The 17,912-nt window shown below is 45.9% G+C and overlaps 1 protein-coding gene across 2 annotated transcripts in view; it reads left to right on the top strand.

Annotated features, from left to right (window-relative positions):
• The first annotated feature begins 1,028 nt into the window (after window positions 1-1,028).
• Window positions 1,029-17,912, top strand: part of RPTOR (regulatory associated protein of MTOR complex 1) — a 178,123-nt gene continuing 161,239 nt past the window's right edge. For both annotated transcript variants that reach the window (XM_068151258.1, XM_068151257.1), the window contains exons 1-2: window positions 1,029-1,712; window positions 15,788-15,890. In XM_068151258.1, the coding sequence (XP_068007359.1) occupies window positions 1,551-1,712; window positions 15,788-15,890 (265 nt within the window). In that variant the 5' untranslated portion in view covers window positions 1,029-1,550. The remainder of the gene's footprint in view (window positions 1,713-15,787; window positions 15,891-17,912) is intronic.

Here is a 17,912-nt window from a genome sequence, read left to right as displayed (position 1 = left end):
CTATTGGAGTCTCTGGCCCAGTTTCACAACTCTTTTGTGGCCCCAGTATAAATACCCACACAACTGGAAAGGAAGCAAGGATCAAGAAGAGGAGCCATTGGACCAGTACCTCTATCTGTGTGTGTGTCTGCATTGGGGACACACCAGTGCAATACTCATGCTGTCAGAACCAGGAGCCTAACATCACAGATTTATTTTTATCCTTAAGAGAAAGATCATCAGAACTGTAATTGTAGGACAAGACTGTCTGGAAGGCTGGGTATGCTGTGCAGTCAGTCTTGTGCTGCTTTAAGTGATGGAAACCTAGGTCATGTTGATGTCTTTGTATTCATTCTTTGCCACCCCAAAGCTAATCAATGAACTTGTGTGTCCCTTCAGCGCTGCAGGAGGGGTGGAGGAAACAAGAACACTGCACCACATGGCTCCCAGTGAAGAAGCCCTTGATGGACACGCAGCTTGGCAGGGTGGTTAACAGCAAGAGCAGGTGGCATGGCCAAAATCTGGCCCTTGTGGTCTCTGTGTGCAACAGGGCAGAACTTAAGCCCCCAGCTCGGCTCGGACATGCCCCCTGCCCTCGGGTACCAACTGCGGCTCAGCCCCTCGCCCTCCGACCACCACGCCAACCTCTCGGCCTTGTACCCCCGCGGGTGCCTGTTTGCCCTTGAAAAGCCTTTTCCCCACACGCAGCCCTAAACCTGCTCACTCCGTGGTGCCCCCTTCCCAGGCAGCACTCATGCCCGGCCGGGCGCTGCGCGACGCCGACATCTTGGGGCCGCGCACGGCAGGGGAAGGGCCCGACAAGCCGGGGACCTTCACCCGGGCCGTTCCGGCCTGCCCCGCGGGAAGCCACCAGTTTCAAACCCTACGGCTCCCGGGAAGCGCTCCAGGAAGCTTCCTGCAGCCGTCCCGGCTCGCCTTAGTCCCGGGACAGAGCGCGCCGTCACCATGGCAACGGCGGCTGGAGCGCCGCAGCCGGGATTGTCCCGCGCGGCGGCCCGTAGCGCGGTGCATTGTGGGCCGGAGGAAGATGGCCGCCTCCTTGATGTGGTGGTGAGAGGAGTCGGGCTTCCCGGCGCCGCAGGACGAATCTCCCCTTCTCCTCCCGCCTTCCTCCTTCCTGCCTGCTCCCGGTCCGCAGCTCGCCGATCCGCTCTTAGCCTGCCCGTGTGCGAGGGAGCTGGGAGGCGCGATGGGCCGGGCGCGGCTCCCGCCGCAGAGAGTGCAGGGCCCGCGGGGCTAGAGGCGTGAGTGGAGGCCCGGGGCTCGGTCCCCGCCGGCACCTTGGCCCTCCGCAGGGCCAGGAGACACCGCCTTCCTCGGAGCCCGGCCAGGGCTGCTGCCCGCGGACAGCAGAGGAGGAGGAAAGTCGCCAGGTGGAAAGCGCAGCTTCCTCCGGGCTCGTCCTTACCTGCATACCTGGGAGAGGAGCCTCCCTCTGCCCTTGCCCCGTCCTCCCCCCGCCGCTAGCACTTGCTGGAGGAATCCCTCGGCCCCCTCTGCCTACAGGACTGGAGATTGCTGCTCACTTGTTGCCTGGCACTTCTCCTCTGATGGAGTCTGAAATGCTGCAGTCGCCTCTTTTGGGGCTTGGGGAGGAGGATGAGTCTGACCTGACTGACTGGAACTTGCCTCTGGCCTTTATGAAGAAAAGGCATTGCGAGAAGATCGAAGGTTCCAAATCGTTGGCTCAGAGCTGGAGGATGAAGGACCGGGTAATGCTCAAGGACAGGATGGATTTTGGAGGAGGAGTAGCACGGAGGCGGGGGGGGGGGGAGGTGGTGAAAAGGGAGAAATAAGCACTCTCCCTTTTACAGGGATGCTAATTCAAGCAGCAGCCCATTTTCAGCTGAAGCGCTGGGTAGTTGATCTGATCGTCTAACTTGCCTTTAGTTTGTGTGCATGTGGTATTAGGGGAAGTAAACATGCAGATGGATCAAAACTACTAATTCTGAGCTTATGGTAATATGCTCTTTGAGTAGCTTTGTTGTTTAAGATCTTTAAATGAAATTTGTGTCTTTGGTGCTTTTAAGGGAAGACAATAAAATTAATGAGGTTTTAAAGAGCTCTCTGGACCAGCAGGTTAAAGATGCAAGCACAAGGAGCAATAAATGTAGTCATTACAGTTGTCTAGTGGTGAAGATGCATGGAAGCTTTGTGGTTTTGAAGCTTGCCACTAGCATGTTATGCAGAATGTAAAATGAAGGCACTCTGTGCGTGTATGAAAACAGATTATTTGATTTTGGAGGGAGGAAATAGTTATTTGGTGATGTACTTAGTGTGTTAAAGCATGATGCTTCTCTCATGTTTGAATCCCAGTGGCCTGTTAAACTGATAAAGCCAAGTGTGAAAGAAAGATCCCTGCCAGGGGAGGTCTTGAATCCTGCATTTCATCCGTGTCCCAGCTTAAATGTTTGAGTTAAACAAACAAAGCACCTAAGAAATGTCATGGATAGTAAGCTCCACTCATTCTGTTCTTGGAATCTGCTTTGTGTTACAGAACTCCTTAGGTCTCAAAGTTGTTTTGCTCAGAATTTTGTGTTTATAAATACGTATGAGGTTTTCTGGTGACTGAATTTCTGTTACGTTTAAGCTCCCTCTTGCAATACCATGGAATAGCAGTGGAATAACTTGGGAACTGCTCTTGAAACTCCATTCTGTAGTTTCTTTCTAGAGGCATGACCAGGCATGAGGATGCTAAACATCAATCTAAATCTTCCTGGAGGGGCGTTTGCCTCGGTGGTGGTGATAGTGCTCGGAAGTGCTGAACCGGAATCATTTGACTGACTAGAATCTTGCACTGAAAACTTGGCAGATCATTCATGGGTTGAGTGGAGGTTTTTATTTTTCCCCCTAATGTAATTTAAATGAGCCACAGAACACAAAGTTTTGTGATTCGTCTTCTTTAAAGGGTTTTGGCAAAGAAGAGCTTTTTCTCTAGTAGACTGTGGAGGTGTGATGAGCTAGCTTGTCTATTTTAGTGATCCCACTGCCTTCCTGTGGAGCTTCCTGATCACTTATTTCCTGATCTGCACAGTTGTCTTTTTCTAAATTGGGAATGACATTGGCTTGATCAAGATGATCAATAGGTTGTACAGCGTAAGCATGAGTAAAGTAGTAATCAGCTGTCTTCTCTCTACTCCACGTTAAGCATTTCATGTGTATGCCACAGCCAAAAGAATCGTGTCAATGATGGTGAGAGCAGTGGCTGCAGGGACAGCCCAATTCCTACCATCCTTCCTCCTATGGGGCTGCAGTTTCTTCTTCTGAGAGTTCTCTGTGCTGTGCCTGGTGTGTTTCTCACCAGGCAGACCGCTCACTGTGAATGAGCTCAGTGAAATCAGGCCCTGGATCATTCTCCAGGACACTGAGGCTGTTCAGTGGAGTTTGTCCAGCAAACCAAGGGTCTTGATAAAACTGCAGGAACTTGAGATTTTAATTATGAAGTATTTTAGAATAATAGTGTGTGGGAAGATGTGCAAGAATCTGTCAGCCCTTACTGTCTGGAGGTGTCAGCCCTTACTGTCTGGAGGTGTCAGCCCTTACTGTCTGGAAGTGTCAGCCCTTACTGTCTGGAAGTATTCTGACCTTTTGTTGATTTTTCTTTTCCCTTATTCTGATTTCACTTAACTGCCTTGCTGCGTGCTCTCTGGCACTATGAATTCATTATTCCTCTCATCTTGTTGTTTTAGCTGTCTTCAGAAAGTTTCCACTCTTTCTTTTTGCCTTGCTTTAGAGCATTGTTCCCCAAAGTCAGAATTTCATGTTGCAGCCATGTTTGTTTTGGTCACTGTTCAAGGCCTCTGGTGTCTGTTTGTAGCTGCCGATCAATGTAACAGCAACATGCAGTCGTTTCCCCACGGTCTCAATCTGACTGCAGGTCTGTTGCATTCCCTAGTTTCCTTTACCTTCCTTGTTTCTTGCCTCTGGGCTCCTTTTTCCACAAGCCAGTTCTGATTGATTTCAGATGTTCTCTTGTCTTTGCTGTGCTACTGAAAGAGATTGTCTTGAGGGCTGGAGGGGGTGTACCTCTTGGTGTGAGTTGAGAGTGTGGAAAGCATTCCATTATTTAAAATCTGATAAATTAAGTTGTCAAAGCTTAGGTTGGGAACCATTATCTCTGTTTAAACACATCAGCTTATCTCTAAATCAAGAAATTGATAGAATGGTTTGGGTTGGAAGGGATCTTAAAGAACATTTAGTTCCACCCTCCCCACCGTGGGCAGGGACACCTTCCACTAGACCAGGTCTTTCAAGGCTTTGTCCAACCTGCTCTTGAATATCTCCAGGGAGGAGGCATCCATGACCTCCCTGGGCAATCTGTGCCAGTGTCTCACTACCCTCACTGTACAGAATTTCTTCCTAATCTCATATCTAAATCTCCCCTTCTAAAGCTTCAATCCATTTGCCCTCATCCTGTCACTACAATCCCTTGTAAAAAGTCCCTTCCTGGCTTTCTTGTAGGTCCCTTTACTGGAAGGCTGCTAGAACAGGTCTTTATTTGCCTGAGTTGCAGGTAAATCTGTGACATTTTTTTCCTCCCCTGTGAATCATGAAAACACACAGGCAGTGGTGGGTTTTTGTCCTTACTCATTGACTTGAGTAGTCCTAGGGAGTGCTCCCAGCTTTACTATAGTTATAGGAGATGATTCACCAAGATACGGGAATGGAATGACTTGTTTCTTTTCATCTTGCTTCATTGCCATAAGCCCCCAGAGTTTATAGGAACCTGAAGGTTGTTTAGAAGGCAGAAGTCTAATAAGGGGGAAGAATCAAATGAGAAAAGCAATCAGTGGTAATGCTAGACAGAATAACTGAGCATTCACTTGCTTCCTCCCACCCCCTTCATCCAGAAGAGCTGCTCTGAAAACATTTAATCCTTCGTCTCCTGCTTTCGTGGACTTACATATGCCATCAAAGTGACACTGCTTTGATCTATTATTTATTTCAGGAGTATTTTTAACAGAAGGGGTTGGAGCTCTGCTTTGTGTGCTGAATTAAATCTCACAGCCTCGCGAGCGAGCGAGCGAATCATAAAACTTGATTTGAATAAAAGGATTTCAGATGCACAAAGTTTTACTGACAAGTTGCTACTAAATTCAGAATATTTCCATGAAGATGTGCTGTACTTATCTTGCTGTCTAAGCTAAGCAAGGAGCAACAAAGGGGACTGCAATAGTTTTACTTTAACCTTTCTTTTTCCCTGCTCCTCCACATCTTGCTGAGTGAGGGTTAAGTCCTGTTTTTATACACAGTTAGGTTACTATGAAAAAGCAGATTAAAGCAGGACCAGAGACAAATGAACTTAATTCAGACAAGAAGAGTTTAGCTGACTGTGTGATAAATGTTCCCTGTGGCAAAGGGAATTAATGAAGTACAGTAGGATTTGTGGGTTTGTGCATAATTTCAGCTTCAAATAGGGGTTTCAATCTAAGGACACTTTCCAAGCACTCTCCTAACAGTTGTGGCTTGGCTACTGCTCGCTCTTAGAGTGCTGGAGGCTTATTGTCCTCCTGTTGTCTTAAGTCCAGTTCGGTGTGCTTCTTGTGAGCTGAAATGAGGCAGCAGGAATCTTGGTGGATGGAGAGGGTGGTATTTTGTGTTCTGGCAGCAGCCTTCACCTAGCATAACACCTCTGCTATGAAGACAGGCTGAGGGAGCTGGAGTTGTTCAGCCTAGAGAAGAGTCCAAGAGGCACCTTAGAGCTGCCTTCCAGTACCTGAAGGGACCCTACAGGAAGGCTGGAGAGGGACTGTGCATGAGGGTGTCTAGCAATAGGACAGGTGGGAATGGTTTGGAGCTGAGGGAGAGGAGTTTTAGACTGGATCTTGGGTGGAAGTTCTTCAGTATGAGAGTGGTGAGACTCTGGAATAGGTTGCCTGGAGAGGTTGTGGGTGAATCCTCACAGGGTGAGTTCAAGGCCCGGTTGGACGAGGTCTTGAGCAGCTGAGTTTAAGTTGAGAGTCATCCTTGCCCATGGCAGGAGGTTGGAGTAGATGACTTCTAAGGTCCCTTCCTGCCTAAGCCATTCTAGGATTCTATGATCTTAGATGTTTGTTGTCTGTTTGCTTGTGCATGATCATTGACTATCAACTGTGTTCACATTTGGGAAACTCATAACCCAGTAAGAAGTCTGGGATCCAACCCAGATGCTCCATAGTTTCTGTTCTTTCCCTGGTACTAAGATAAACTCCTAGGAGGACCCACTTGGAGAACTTTGATGCTGTAGCACGGCCCTGAGACTGGGTGCTAGTGAGAAGCTCTCTCTTTGCTAGGTCAGGGGTTGAAATCCATCTTAGTTCAATAGTTACTAGAAGTGGCAATTGCTGTCCAGTGAGCTGTGTGAATTGAGTGGTGGCAGAGGGCACCTGCTGCTTTACAAATGTCTTTAAAAACAAACCCAGACCCTCAGCTTCTCCCTGAACTGAAGCACCTGCTGTAAGTAATGAGCACTGTCATTTGAGTTATAGATTTATGTCTTCTCTTACCCAGAGTAAAGATTATTTGGAGTTAAGATGGTTGGGTATTGATTGGATAGAGCTGGGAAGCTTGCGCTCTATCTACCACTGTCTACAGATGTTTTTGTGTCTAAGCAGAGAGAGGACTTTGATTAACAGCCCTGAAGAGTGCAACTGGTCACAGGTTTTGAAAGAAAAAGATCTTCTCTTTATACACCAGGAGGAAATGCTGACATCTTCAACTTGGTCCTATGAAATTTCTCACTTCAGCTGAGATCTAGGGGATGTCAAATGAACACCCTTAGCAAGTGGAAGGACAGAAAAGAACTCTCTGCCACATAAGCACTGGACAGCTATTGCAAACTGCATGCTTTAATTAAAAATCAAGCTCACTATATGAAGCTTTACTTCTAATCTCTCAGGCATGACAAGTGTTGGCAAGCGCTGGTGGGACCCTGGGGCAGTGGTGAATTGCTGGATGGTAGTGGCTGCTTCTCCTGAAGCTCTTGTGGTGAGAGCTGTGAAACTGCTGTTCTGCTGACATCCACCACTTCTTCATTTTGCTATTGTGTGTTTTGATAGTCGAGAGGCTAAGGGTCATGTGAATATTTTAGGGATGCTTTGTTAATGCTTCTCTGGTTCTTACATTTCTTTTGTCAGCCTTTGTGCAGATAGAGACAGTCAAGGGCAGCAGGCTTCCTTGGAGTTTCATTTTTGTTTGTCTCCATGGGTTATGTAGGTTTCCTGGGAAGTTTAGGGGATTTGGTTGTGTTTTTCTCTTTGAGATGTTGTTTTAATTGGCTTGCTGCTGGGCTGATCTTCTACCCTTGAATGTTTCCAGAGGTGACTGTTAGCATAGTACGGCCATGGATAACTGAGGGAGATTATTGATTGTTCTCTGTGTCTCATAGCTTTAACTGGCACTGCCAAGTAAATCTGACAAACCCAAGATGTTTGTCTTGCTCTTCTATTATTTTATAAAGAATGTACTGTAGGTGCCTCTCTCAATAAATCACCTCACAAAATACTTAACAGAACCAGGTTAGGTTTGTGTTAATGACGTTCTGTAGTACAAAGCTGTGATGTGCATACAGAAGGTGACAGATGGGCTCAGGGCCAGCAGAGTTCCTTTTCCCCTTTTTGTCCCAGTGATTCAACCTCACCAATGTTCTTACTTCTGTATTTGTATGTATTTATTCTTGCTGTGTTGTGGCAGGGTGATGTGCAGCTGGAGTAGCTCTTGTTGGGTAGGGGATGAGTATGGCAGTGTAGTTAGTGCTGTACCCTGCAGAGCAGAGGGAAGGAGCTGTGCTCAGAGGTGTGTAAAACAGTCCACAGTATAAATGATGATTTGAGTAATTCCATCTCTCTCTGTGTGGCCTGCAGTCTGGGTGAGCTCTGCACTCCCAGCTGTCTCTCTGCTTAGCTACCCTGTGATCTGACAAAGCCTCAAGAAACAGGCTCCAGTGTGGTTTTCTCTGAGGAGCTTCCTTGTCTTCCTCAGTGACTCCTCCTTCCTCTCCGTTGCACATCAGCAGTAAGAAATGTAAAGGTCTTGAAGCAATCAGCTGGTTGAGCTTTATTAGGCAGGGGGATGTTGTTCTGTACCTTATGACTTTTAAACACAACTGAACATCTCCATCTTTGTTCTTGGCACTTCAGCTGAAATTAGAGGCTCGATCTGGTCCTTACTATTTTCTTCTCTTTGCTCCTGTAAGCTCAGGAACCCCCTATTTTAAATACTTCAGTTTAGCTAAGTTTGCTGCAGCTCAGAGATTCCCCTTAAAGGGTACAGGGATTAAATGTATAGTTTCATAGTTTCATTCAGGGTTGGAAGGGACCACAAGGATCATCTAGTTCCAACCCCCCTGCCATGGGCAGGGACACTCCACACTAGATCAGGCTGGACAGAGCCTCATCCAGCCTGCTCTTAAACACCCCCAGGGACGGGGCCTCGACCACCTCCCTGGACAACACATTCCAGGGTTTCACCACTCTCATGGTATGTTCTGTAGCCTGTGTTACTGACCTGTTAGAGATCTAAAAGTGTCTTCCAGGAACAACTTGAAATACTAGTTTGTAAGGAAGATCTGGAGAGGAGGAAGTAAGTTCAGTGCATGGGAAGATGGACACCTCTTTAAAGCCAGTGCTAGACAAGAGTGGGAACGTGGTGCAGTGAGGAAAAGAAGCCTGTACAGAATGCAAAGCAGATCCAGAGTTGTGCTGAGGTGAGAAGGAAGCCGTTGTCACAGATCAAATGAGGGATAACTTCTAGGAAATGTCTCTTTGTTGATTCTTTTTGCATATTGTATGAAGAAAGCAAAGATCATAGAAGCAAAATATTTGCTTCCTGGTTTGGTTTTGTTTGTTTATTTGGATTTTTTGTTTGTTTGTTTCCCCAGTTATTTTAAAGAAATGATTGGCAGGGACAAGAAAACACCACTTTGGTTATTTGCATCTAAGCAGTGGTTTAAAGGCAATGTTTTGATGTTTTGCTGTGACAGGGTGAATCAACCTACTTGGCTTTGTAGTTTTAAATCTATCAGAGCAGTTCTGTCATGCAGGGTTACCTTTGATCTCTGAGGGCACCTTCCATGGCTGAGGTTGCCAGGCCTTAGCATGTGAGCTGATGTCACCCCCTGTCAGACAGAGAAGATGCACACGGTTCTCAAAGCAGGCAAATAGAAGGTGGGATATCTATGTCTCTATCTATCTATATATCTTGGGTATTGATTGACAGGATTAATTCATCCACAAGCGTAAGAAGTGCTTATAAAGTAAATAGTGCAGCCAGCAGTTTAATGTCTGTTCTCTGAGGAGCTGTCTTAGCAGTACTGACTGCTCTTGACCTTTCTGTACCAGCTGCATTCGCCTGGTAAGCGAACATGTTGGACATCATAAACCTCTGAAGAGAATTCTCTGTGTTAGTGCAGAATGCAGAGGTTAGAAAAGGAAAACAAACTTCATGGAGGAGCTGATCTAGGAATCTAGTGTATGCTGTCACAACAGTCACAGCAAGAACCGACCTTTTGGGCTCCAGATGGCTGAAGACTACCTGCAGAGGCGTTGAATCATTAATGTTAACTTGAAGGATTTCTTTGCATCCTACTATTTTTATCGCTGTGGAGAAGCACACTGAGGTTTTTTTTTTCCCCCATAACTATTTATTTCTCTTAAACCTTACATAAAACCAAACTTCCTTGGAACTGGAAGTTTCTCCCTTGCAGGTGAGCTGAAGAGGACTGGCACATCTCTCTTCTTTTGGTATTAAGCTTAGCAAAGGGAAGATCCATTAAAACCCCCAGCAGCACTTGATTCTCTATCATCTTGCACAGTGTGGTGTGAACTGAGCATAGAAATTAGAGCTTCATGGTGTGACTGCTCAATGGGCAATGCATCAAACAGACACCCACCCCACCCCTTCCCCCCCTTCTGCAGCAAGGGTCTGTATTGCTTTTGCCTGTTCCCCAGGTAGAGATAAATCATGGGGAATATGTTCTGAGTCACACTCTTTGGACACCTTGTTTTGCTTTTGTGTGTGGTTGTGTGATCAGGTGGACCAAGAAGGTTAAGGTTTTGTCTGCCCCTTCAACAGCTGATTTGCAAACTTGTTCCTCAGTGGAGTATTTTGTGCCTGAGCCCCGGCATGTTGTGCCTGATGCCTGTGCTATTAGCACCTGGACCAAGTGTTGCCACTCCTCACTCCTTAGATGGGAACCTGAAATGGGAGGTTGTCAGAGAGTTCAGGGTACCCTCCTCCTCCTGTGGCTGATCTGCCATGAATTAGAAGGGATGTGGTTAGTAGGCTGAGAGAAGTTCTCCTCCCCCTCTAGTGTGTCCTGGTGAGGCCACATCTGGAATATTGTGTCCAGTTCTGTGCTCCTTAGTTCAAGAAGGACCTCAGGGAGCTGCTTGAAAGAGCCCAGTGCACAGCCACAAAGATGACGGAGTGGAACATCTCCCTTCTGAGGTGGGGTCTTTAGCTTGGAGGAGACTGAGAGGTGACCTCATTCATGTTGATAAAGATGTGAAGGGTGAGTGTTCGGAGGACAGAGCCAGGTTCTGTTCAGTGATGTTTAATGATAGGACAAGGGGCAACAGGTGGAAGCTGGAGCATGAGAGGGTCCATGTGGACTTAAGGAAAAACATTTTGCCTGTGAGGGTGACAGAGCCCTGGAATAGGCTGCCCAGAGAGGTTGTGGAATCTCCTTCTCTGGAGACATTCAAAACCTGCCCAGAAATGTTCCTGTGTGACCTGTTCTAGGTATCACAGTATCACTAAGGTTGGAAGAGACCTCAAAGATCACCAGGTCCAACCTGTCATCACACACGATCCTGCTCTGGCAGGGGGGTTTGGACTTGATGATCTTTTGAGGTCCCTTCCAACCCTTACCCTTCTGTGATGCAGTGTGAAATGTATATAAAGAAAAATGCCCTAAAAAAGCCTTTAGGAAGGGCATGACCATACTGAACAAGCAGCATCGAGCCTGCTGGCCAGTGAGAATTTCCACATGAGGATTTCTCAGTCTGGAAATCTGTCCCTGTATTTGTATTCAGTGGTGGTAAGCTCACCCTCAGCTCTGTAAAATAATGTGGCTCTGTATATTTTATGTTTAATGCTGACTTAATCTTGTGTTTGTATGAACTCAGAGAAGCAATTTTGACTTCTTAGCATAAACTCGGGCAGGTTTCTAATGGCCGAGTGTTCACCTGGGGAATGTTTAAACAGAGATTTTTCAGCTTGAAAATGGCAGTGTGAAAAGAAAATATTGATGGGCTTTAAAATGCCTGTTCTGAAATGTTAGGTGAGGGTCTCACCAGAGGATGGAAAAGTCCTCATGAATGGGTTGTCTGAGTTGTTCTTGGTGTTACTTCAACCAGAAGATGAAACAGTTCTGTGCCTCTTTGCTTAGGTGCTAACCTCATCCTGGCTTAGCCTGTAGCAAATCTTCAGCAGCTGGTGAGATGTCATGGAGTGTCTCAGTTGCATTCTGGGCTAGAATACAATATCCAGTAGGATAGGTTTGGCTCCCCATGATGGTCAGGTTGCAATCAGAACTATTCCTCTGAAGGCAATGTAATGTTTCTTCTGGATGCAAGTACCTGCAGAAATGCTCTGATGTTTGGTGTGAGATACCTGTGGCTGATGTTTCTCATCTACAAATCTTTTCTGTCTCAAAATTAAGAAGCAAATAAAAACACTTTGCAAGTTCTGTGATCTTTAGTATGACACCTAGATTTTAATGTCAAATGCTTTAATAAACATCTCTTCTGGGTAGAAACAGAACTACCTCTGCTCACTCCCATTTCTGATGGGGTTGGGGTTTAAATTCCATACCATTACTTCTCAGGAAGACAGGACAAGGAACGAGTACAAGCTACAACACAGGAGGTTCCACCTCAGCATAAAGATACTTTATTTAGAATAAACTTTATTTAGAATAAACCAAACCAGGTTGGAAGAGTCCTTCAATATCATCGTGTCCAACCCATCAACCAATCCAAGCCACCCAAACAGCTAACCCATGGCACCAAGCACCCCAGCAAGTCTCCTCCTGAACACCTCCAACGACGGCGACTCCACCACCTCCTTGGGCAGCCCATTCCAATGGGCAATCACTCTTTCTGTATAGAACTTCTTCCTAACATCCAACCTGAACCTCCCCTGGCGCAGCCTGAGACTGTGTCCTCTTGTTCTGGTACTGGCTGCCTGGGAGAAGAGACCATCATCCGCCTTCTTTATGGTAAGAATGATGGAGCCCTGGGTCAGGCTGCCCAGAGAGGTTGTGGAGTCTCCTCCTCTGAAGACACTTTCAAAACCTGCCTGGATACATTCCTGTGTGAGTTGCCCTGGGTGCTTTGGCAGGGGGGTGTCAGACTCAATGATCTCTGGAGGTCCCTTCCAACCCCTGACATTCTGTGATTCTGTGAAGAACTTTTTTTTGGCCAAAGGGATTATTGCAGTTTAACTATCTCAGGCTCTGTCCTGGAGTTAATAATCCTTTAAAATTCCATGCACTGTAAAGTTGTGAATTGTATCCAATTTTCCCTTTATTTATTTATTTTTGTTTTAACCTACAAATCCTCAGAGGGAAGAGTCCCCAGGAAGAGTTTCTGTGGCCTTGATCTTGGGTTATTGGTTTTCCTAAAAGCTTGCACAGTATTCTTGTATTTCATTTATTGCTTCTAATAAAAATCCTCTGCAATGTGTTCTGCTGGCTATATTCTTGAAATGCAGAAAAGAAAGTTTCCACTGTCTTACTGACAGATGAGAATGTCCTAGTACTTGGTGCATTTGGAAGCTTTAAATATGTTATGAAGTTTCTGGTGGAATGTTCCAAAAAGAGTTTGGAAATGTGAAAAGTTTGGGTGGTTTGGGTTTTTTCTTTTAGTTTCTTGGGCTCCAGGTTTGCTTTTGATCTGTAATAATTCAGCAGCGTTCTCATGCAGCCCTGGCCTGCACCAAGAGGAGTGTGGCCAGCAGGACAAGAGAGGGGATTCTGCCCCTTTTGCTCTCCTTTTGTGGAACCCCACCTTTAATAATGCCTCCAGTTCTGGTGTTCCCAGCATAAGAAGGGCACAGAGCTGTTGGAGTGAGTCCAGAGGAGGCCACAGAGAAGATCCAAGGGCTGGAACACCTCTGTGGCTGTGGGAGCTGGGGGTGTTCAGCCTAGAGAAGAGAGCGCTCGGGGGGACCTTAGAGCTGCCTTCCAGTACCTGAAGGGATCCTCCAGGAAGGGTGCAGAGGGACTTTTCATGAGGGTGTCTAGAGACAGGACAGGACAAGGGGGGATGGTTTGAAGCTGAGGGAGAGCAGGGTGAGCCTGGATCTTAGGAAGAAGTTCTTCAGTATGAGCATGGTGAGGCTCTGGAAGAGGTTGCATGGGGGAGTTGTGGATGCCTCCTCTCTGGGGGTGTTCAAGGCCAGATCAGATGAAACCTTGAGCAGCAGTTTGAGAGTCATCCCTGCCCATAGCAGGGAGGTTGAAGTAGATGATCTCTAAGGTCCCTTCCAACCTGAGGCATTCTGTGATAGATGGGTGTTGAGTTAGAACATCAGAGGGGAGTGTCAGAGAGCTGTAATTCATCCTGAAGATGTGCTCTTTATTAGCAGAGCAAATAGTGGTGAGGTGTAATCCTTTCCATCCTCTGTGGGGAGGCAGGCAGGGGGGAAATAACCCTATTTGTCTTTGGGATCAGTTAAACTGCTACTGTTCATTACCCCTTGGCTGGCTGTTTTCAAGGAGAAATTCTTATTTAAAACACTCAACTTGGGAATAGAAAATAAATACCAGCCTGTTCAGCATAAGTCACAGATCTGACATGACCAGTAAAATATTGAAAAATGGGTTGGTATTAGACCACAAATGGGAAACAATAAATAAATGAGGCAGAAAAGATTGTTTGGCAGGGTGCTTTCTCTTGAAAGAAAGATTGGTGTCTTTCCACTTCCAATCACTTACTTTTCCTGTAATTTTATTTGTTTTCTTCTGTTTTTTTCAATGCATTTTTGTCAGTGTGTGATCACTTCTGGGGTTCTGGTGCTCTAATATCCTTTCAGTTTTGCTTGGCTCCCTTGTTTTGCTTGCTTGCTTTCCCCCCTGTTTTGCTTGCTTGCTTGCTTGCTTGCTTTCCCCCTTGTTTTGCTTGCTTGCTTTCCCCCCTGTTTTGCTTGCTTGCTTGCTTGCTTGCTTTCCCCCTTGTTTTGCTTGCTTGCTTGCTTGCTTTCCCCCTTGTTTTGCTTGCTTGCTTGCTTGCTTTCCCCCTTGTTTTGCTTGCTTGCTTGCTTGCTTTCCCCCTTGTTTTGCTTGCTTGCTTGCTTTCCCCCTTTTCATTGAGTCCATCCCCCCTGCAAAGCAGGACCACTTTAGGGCAGGTCAAACAGGAACATGTGGAGGCAGAGGACCAAACTGCATCTTGCAGCTGATCCTGTTTGCCAGTAACTCTTCTTTGTCTCTGTTGCCCTTATATTATCTAGAGGACTATTTTTTTGTACTTATTGCTAAACTTTATCTGTGGACCTTTTCCCCCATCTCTGTGTGCTCCTTTGGGAAGACTATGGAATGCCAGTGAAGGAATCCCTGTTCAGACTCTTGCTTTAATCTGTATTCTGCATCATTCTGCTTTCTCCTTGTTAACCCATGGGGCTGAGGAGCTCCTACATGATTCCAGGGTTTTGTTAGCAAGAGCATAGATCGGGCTGAAGCTGTTAATCAGATTTCTTGCTACAGTTTTACTCCCAAATTCCCCACTTCAGACAGGGAGTGAGCAGAGGCTGCAGAGTTCCTGTCCTGATGTAGAGTCTGTCCCCATGTCTTGGTGTGAACAGTCTCTCTGCTCCAGCTTCTAGTTTCTTTATCAATTGTACAGGTCTGTGGCTCTATTTTTTTTCTGTAAGTGTGAGGTTCAGGGTTTTTTTCTTCCTTTTTTTGTGTGTCTTTTTTCCTTTCTGCCAGCTGTTCTGAGTTCCAGTCAGCACCCTGAAGAGGCAGAGGTTTGGGTGGCCTTGCTTCACACAAGCAAGGGAGTGCTGAGGACTTGATGAAGTACTGTGAAGCTCAGTAATTCTTTTGTTTAGGTGTTGGGATGAGGGAGTTCAGGAACGAACATAAGGCTGTGGAATATTTATGTCCAAACAATGGTTTTACCCGGCCGTAGCTCTTAGCCGTTGGTTTAACAAAGCTTTTCAATCGATGGGTTTGGATTTTCTGTGTCCGTGGTGCCCCCTGTGGCTACAGGAGCAGGGCTGAGCCCGGTCAGTTCTGCGGGGGCTGATACTGCAGCAGCACCTCCAGGCAGCCCAGGAGGGATGAGTACTCCTAGAAAAGAGCATTCCAGGGTAACTACCTGAAGAAAACAACATCAACAATGGACTGAATGTTTTGTTATGATTTAGTTAGCTGCTGGGGTGTTTTTCCCTTGTAATGCTTTTAGTTTTAATATTAGAGAGAACATTCTATGTTGTAATATTGATCAGGGACCATGAATAGCTCCTTCTCATGTTTTATAAATGTATTTCAGTTGGACAGTGACTAATTTAAGATGGGTAGCAGAAGTCCACTGTTATCCATTTCCATGCTCTGTGAAAGAAGAATGGACTCTGGAAATAATAATAATAAAAATGGTAACATAAAGTCCAAGTGCTGTGCTATTTAAAAACAAAAGGGCAAATGGAATCAGTCATGGCCTGCTTAAAATAGTCTGAGATAAAGAGCAGATAATAAAGGTTTGTTAAAACCCTTCAAAAGTTATAGTAGTGGTAAAATTCCAGCACAAGAGAAAATTGATGTTATTTCTGCACTAAGTAAGCATTTTATTGTCTGTCTTTGCAGATGAAGACTGTTAGTGTTGCCTTAGTTTTGTGCCTAAATGTCGGTGTGGACCCTCCTGATGTGGTGAAAACAACTCCCTGTGCCCGACTGGAGTGTTGGATCGGTAAGTCTTGAGAAACTCCCAAGCTCCAGCTAAGGAAGCATTGTAAGACAGACATAGAACTGTTGGAGCAAGTCCAGAGGGGGGCCACAAAGATGATCCAAGGGCTGGAGCACCTCTGCTATGAGCACAGGCTGAGGGAGCTGGGGGTGTTCAGCCTAGAGAAGAGAACGCTGCAGGGGGACCTTAGAGCTGCCTTGCAATACCTGAAGAGATCCTACAGGAAGGCTGGAGAGGGACTTTTCATGAGGGTGTCTAGAGACAGGACAAGGGGGAGTGGTTTGCAGCTGAAAGAGAGCAGGGTTAGACTGGATCTTAAGAAGAAGTTCTTCAGTACGAAGGTAGTGAGACTGGAGTAGGTTGCATGGGTAGTTGCGGATGCCTTCTCCCTGGGGTTGTTTAGGGCCAGGTTGGATAAGGCCTTAAGCAGCCAAGTGTGGTTGAGAGGTGTCCCTGACCATGGCAGGGAGGTTGGAGTAGATGATCTCTGAGGTCCCTTCCAACCTGAGCCTGAGGTGTGTTTCCTGGTATTCAAACTGGGGTGAATAGGAGGAAATCTGGCCTCTGATCTCCCTCTGTCTATTTAGTGTCCAGCAGTACCTGCTGCCCTAGCTCACCTTTCCTGCTAGCTCTAAAACGAGATAAGGAAAGCTAACGAGCTGCTTGACTTTATTTTAATTGTAGATTTATAAATACCTGAGGAAATCTCTGAGCAGTTACATCTTTAGAGGACCATAATCTGCAGAGGTTTAAAATTCCCCTGCCTCATCCAGCACAGAGACGAGTTTGTGTGAAATGCATGGACTCTGCTGCGTGTTGAGGCGACTGCTTTGGGGCTGTTTTAATTTGGGTCATGAGTTCAAAACACCTGGAATGACTTGCCAGCAGATCACGTTCCTGGGCTTGCTGCTTTAATGCAGTGTTGGACTACATTTCCAGTTGTTTATTTTTTTTTAATTAAGAAATGAAATTTTCCCTTAGTTTTGGATATGAAGTCTGATTATTGAGGTGAGACACATCCACAGTAATATTAGAAGGAAGCACCTTGTGTAAGAAAGCTTTCAGCGTGAGATGTGGGGGTTATCTAGCAACTGAAAGCTTTCAGTCTTCAGCAAGTACCATGCAGAGCACTGTAATCCTAAACTCTGAGGTTTGTGATAAGCTGCAGAAGCAAATTAATCACTGCACAAATTGAGATGCTTTAAAAACTTTCAGCGCGTCTCATTTCTAACCTTGCTGTACCTCCTTTATGAATCAGAGCATCTCATTTTTTTTCCCAACCTAAAAATGCTGATGACTTTAGAGCAGTTAAAAAGCCATGAGCATGCACTAACAAATACATCTGCTCAGTGGAGAGAACAGCTCTGATTTCTCATTGATGCATGAGTAGAGAGCAAAGAGAATGAGGAGCTTTGTGGAGTCATTAAAATGAAGTTATTAGTGACTATCATCAACAAAGAGAATGTTGAATGCAGTTGTTTAATTAAATTTTTAATGTTTGTGTATACACAAGTGCTCATTTCCATTTCTTGCCAACTTTCTGAGAAAGGTAATTGCAAAAATATCTGCTGGTGGTTTGGTTGTTTTTTTTTTTCCCTTCTCTACATTAATTTCAAGGGAAGCTGCTGGGTGTGGACTGTGGAAACATCATGGCTGTGGAAATCGCTTTGGTGCAGTTGCTGCTATTGACAGCTGAGCTGAGATCATAGAATCATAGATTAGGAAAGGACTTTAGAGATCATCTACTCTAAGCTCTGCCATGGGCATGGATGACTCCCAATTAGACTTGGTTGCTCAAGGCCTCATCCAGCCTGGCCCTGAACACCTCCAGGGAGGGGCATCCACAACCTCCCGGGGCAATCTGTTCTAGTGTCTCATCACCCTCATATTGAAGAACTTCTTCCTAAGATCCAGTCTAAACTTACTCTCCTTCAGTTTAAACCATTCCTCCTTGTCCTGTCACTAGACACCCTTATGAAAACTCCCTCTCCAGCCTTCCTGCAGGTACCCTTTAGGTACTGGAAG

Source organism: Melanerpes formicivorus, unplaced genomic scaffold (genome assembly GCF_026170545.1).
Source record: "Melanerpes formicivorus ecotype bairdi unplaced genomic scaffold, bMelFor1.0.p_v2 SCAF_21, whole genome shotgun sequence".
NCBI lineage: Eukaryota > Metazoa > Chordata > Aves > Piciformes > Picidae > Melanerpes > Melanerpes formicivorus.
The sequence above is the reverse complement of the archived record's forward strand: the minus strand, read 5'-3'. Positions and strand labels throughout refer to the sequence as shown.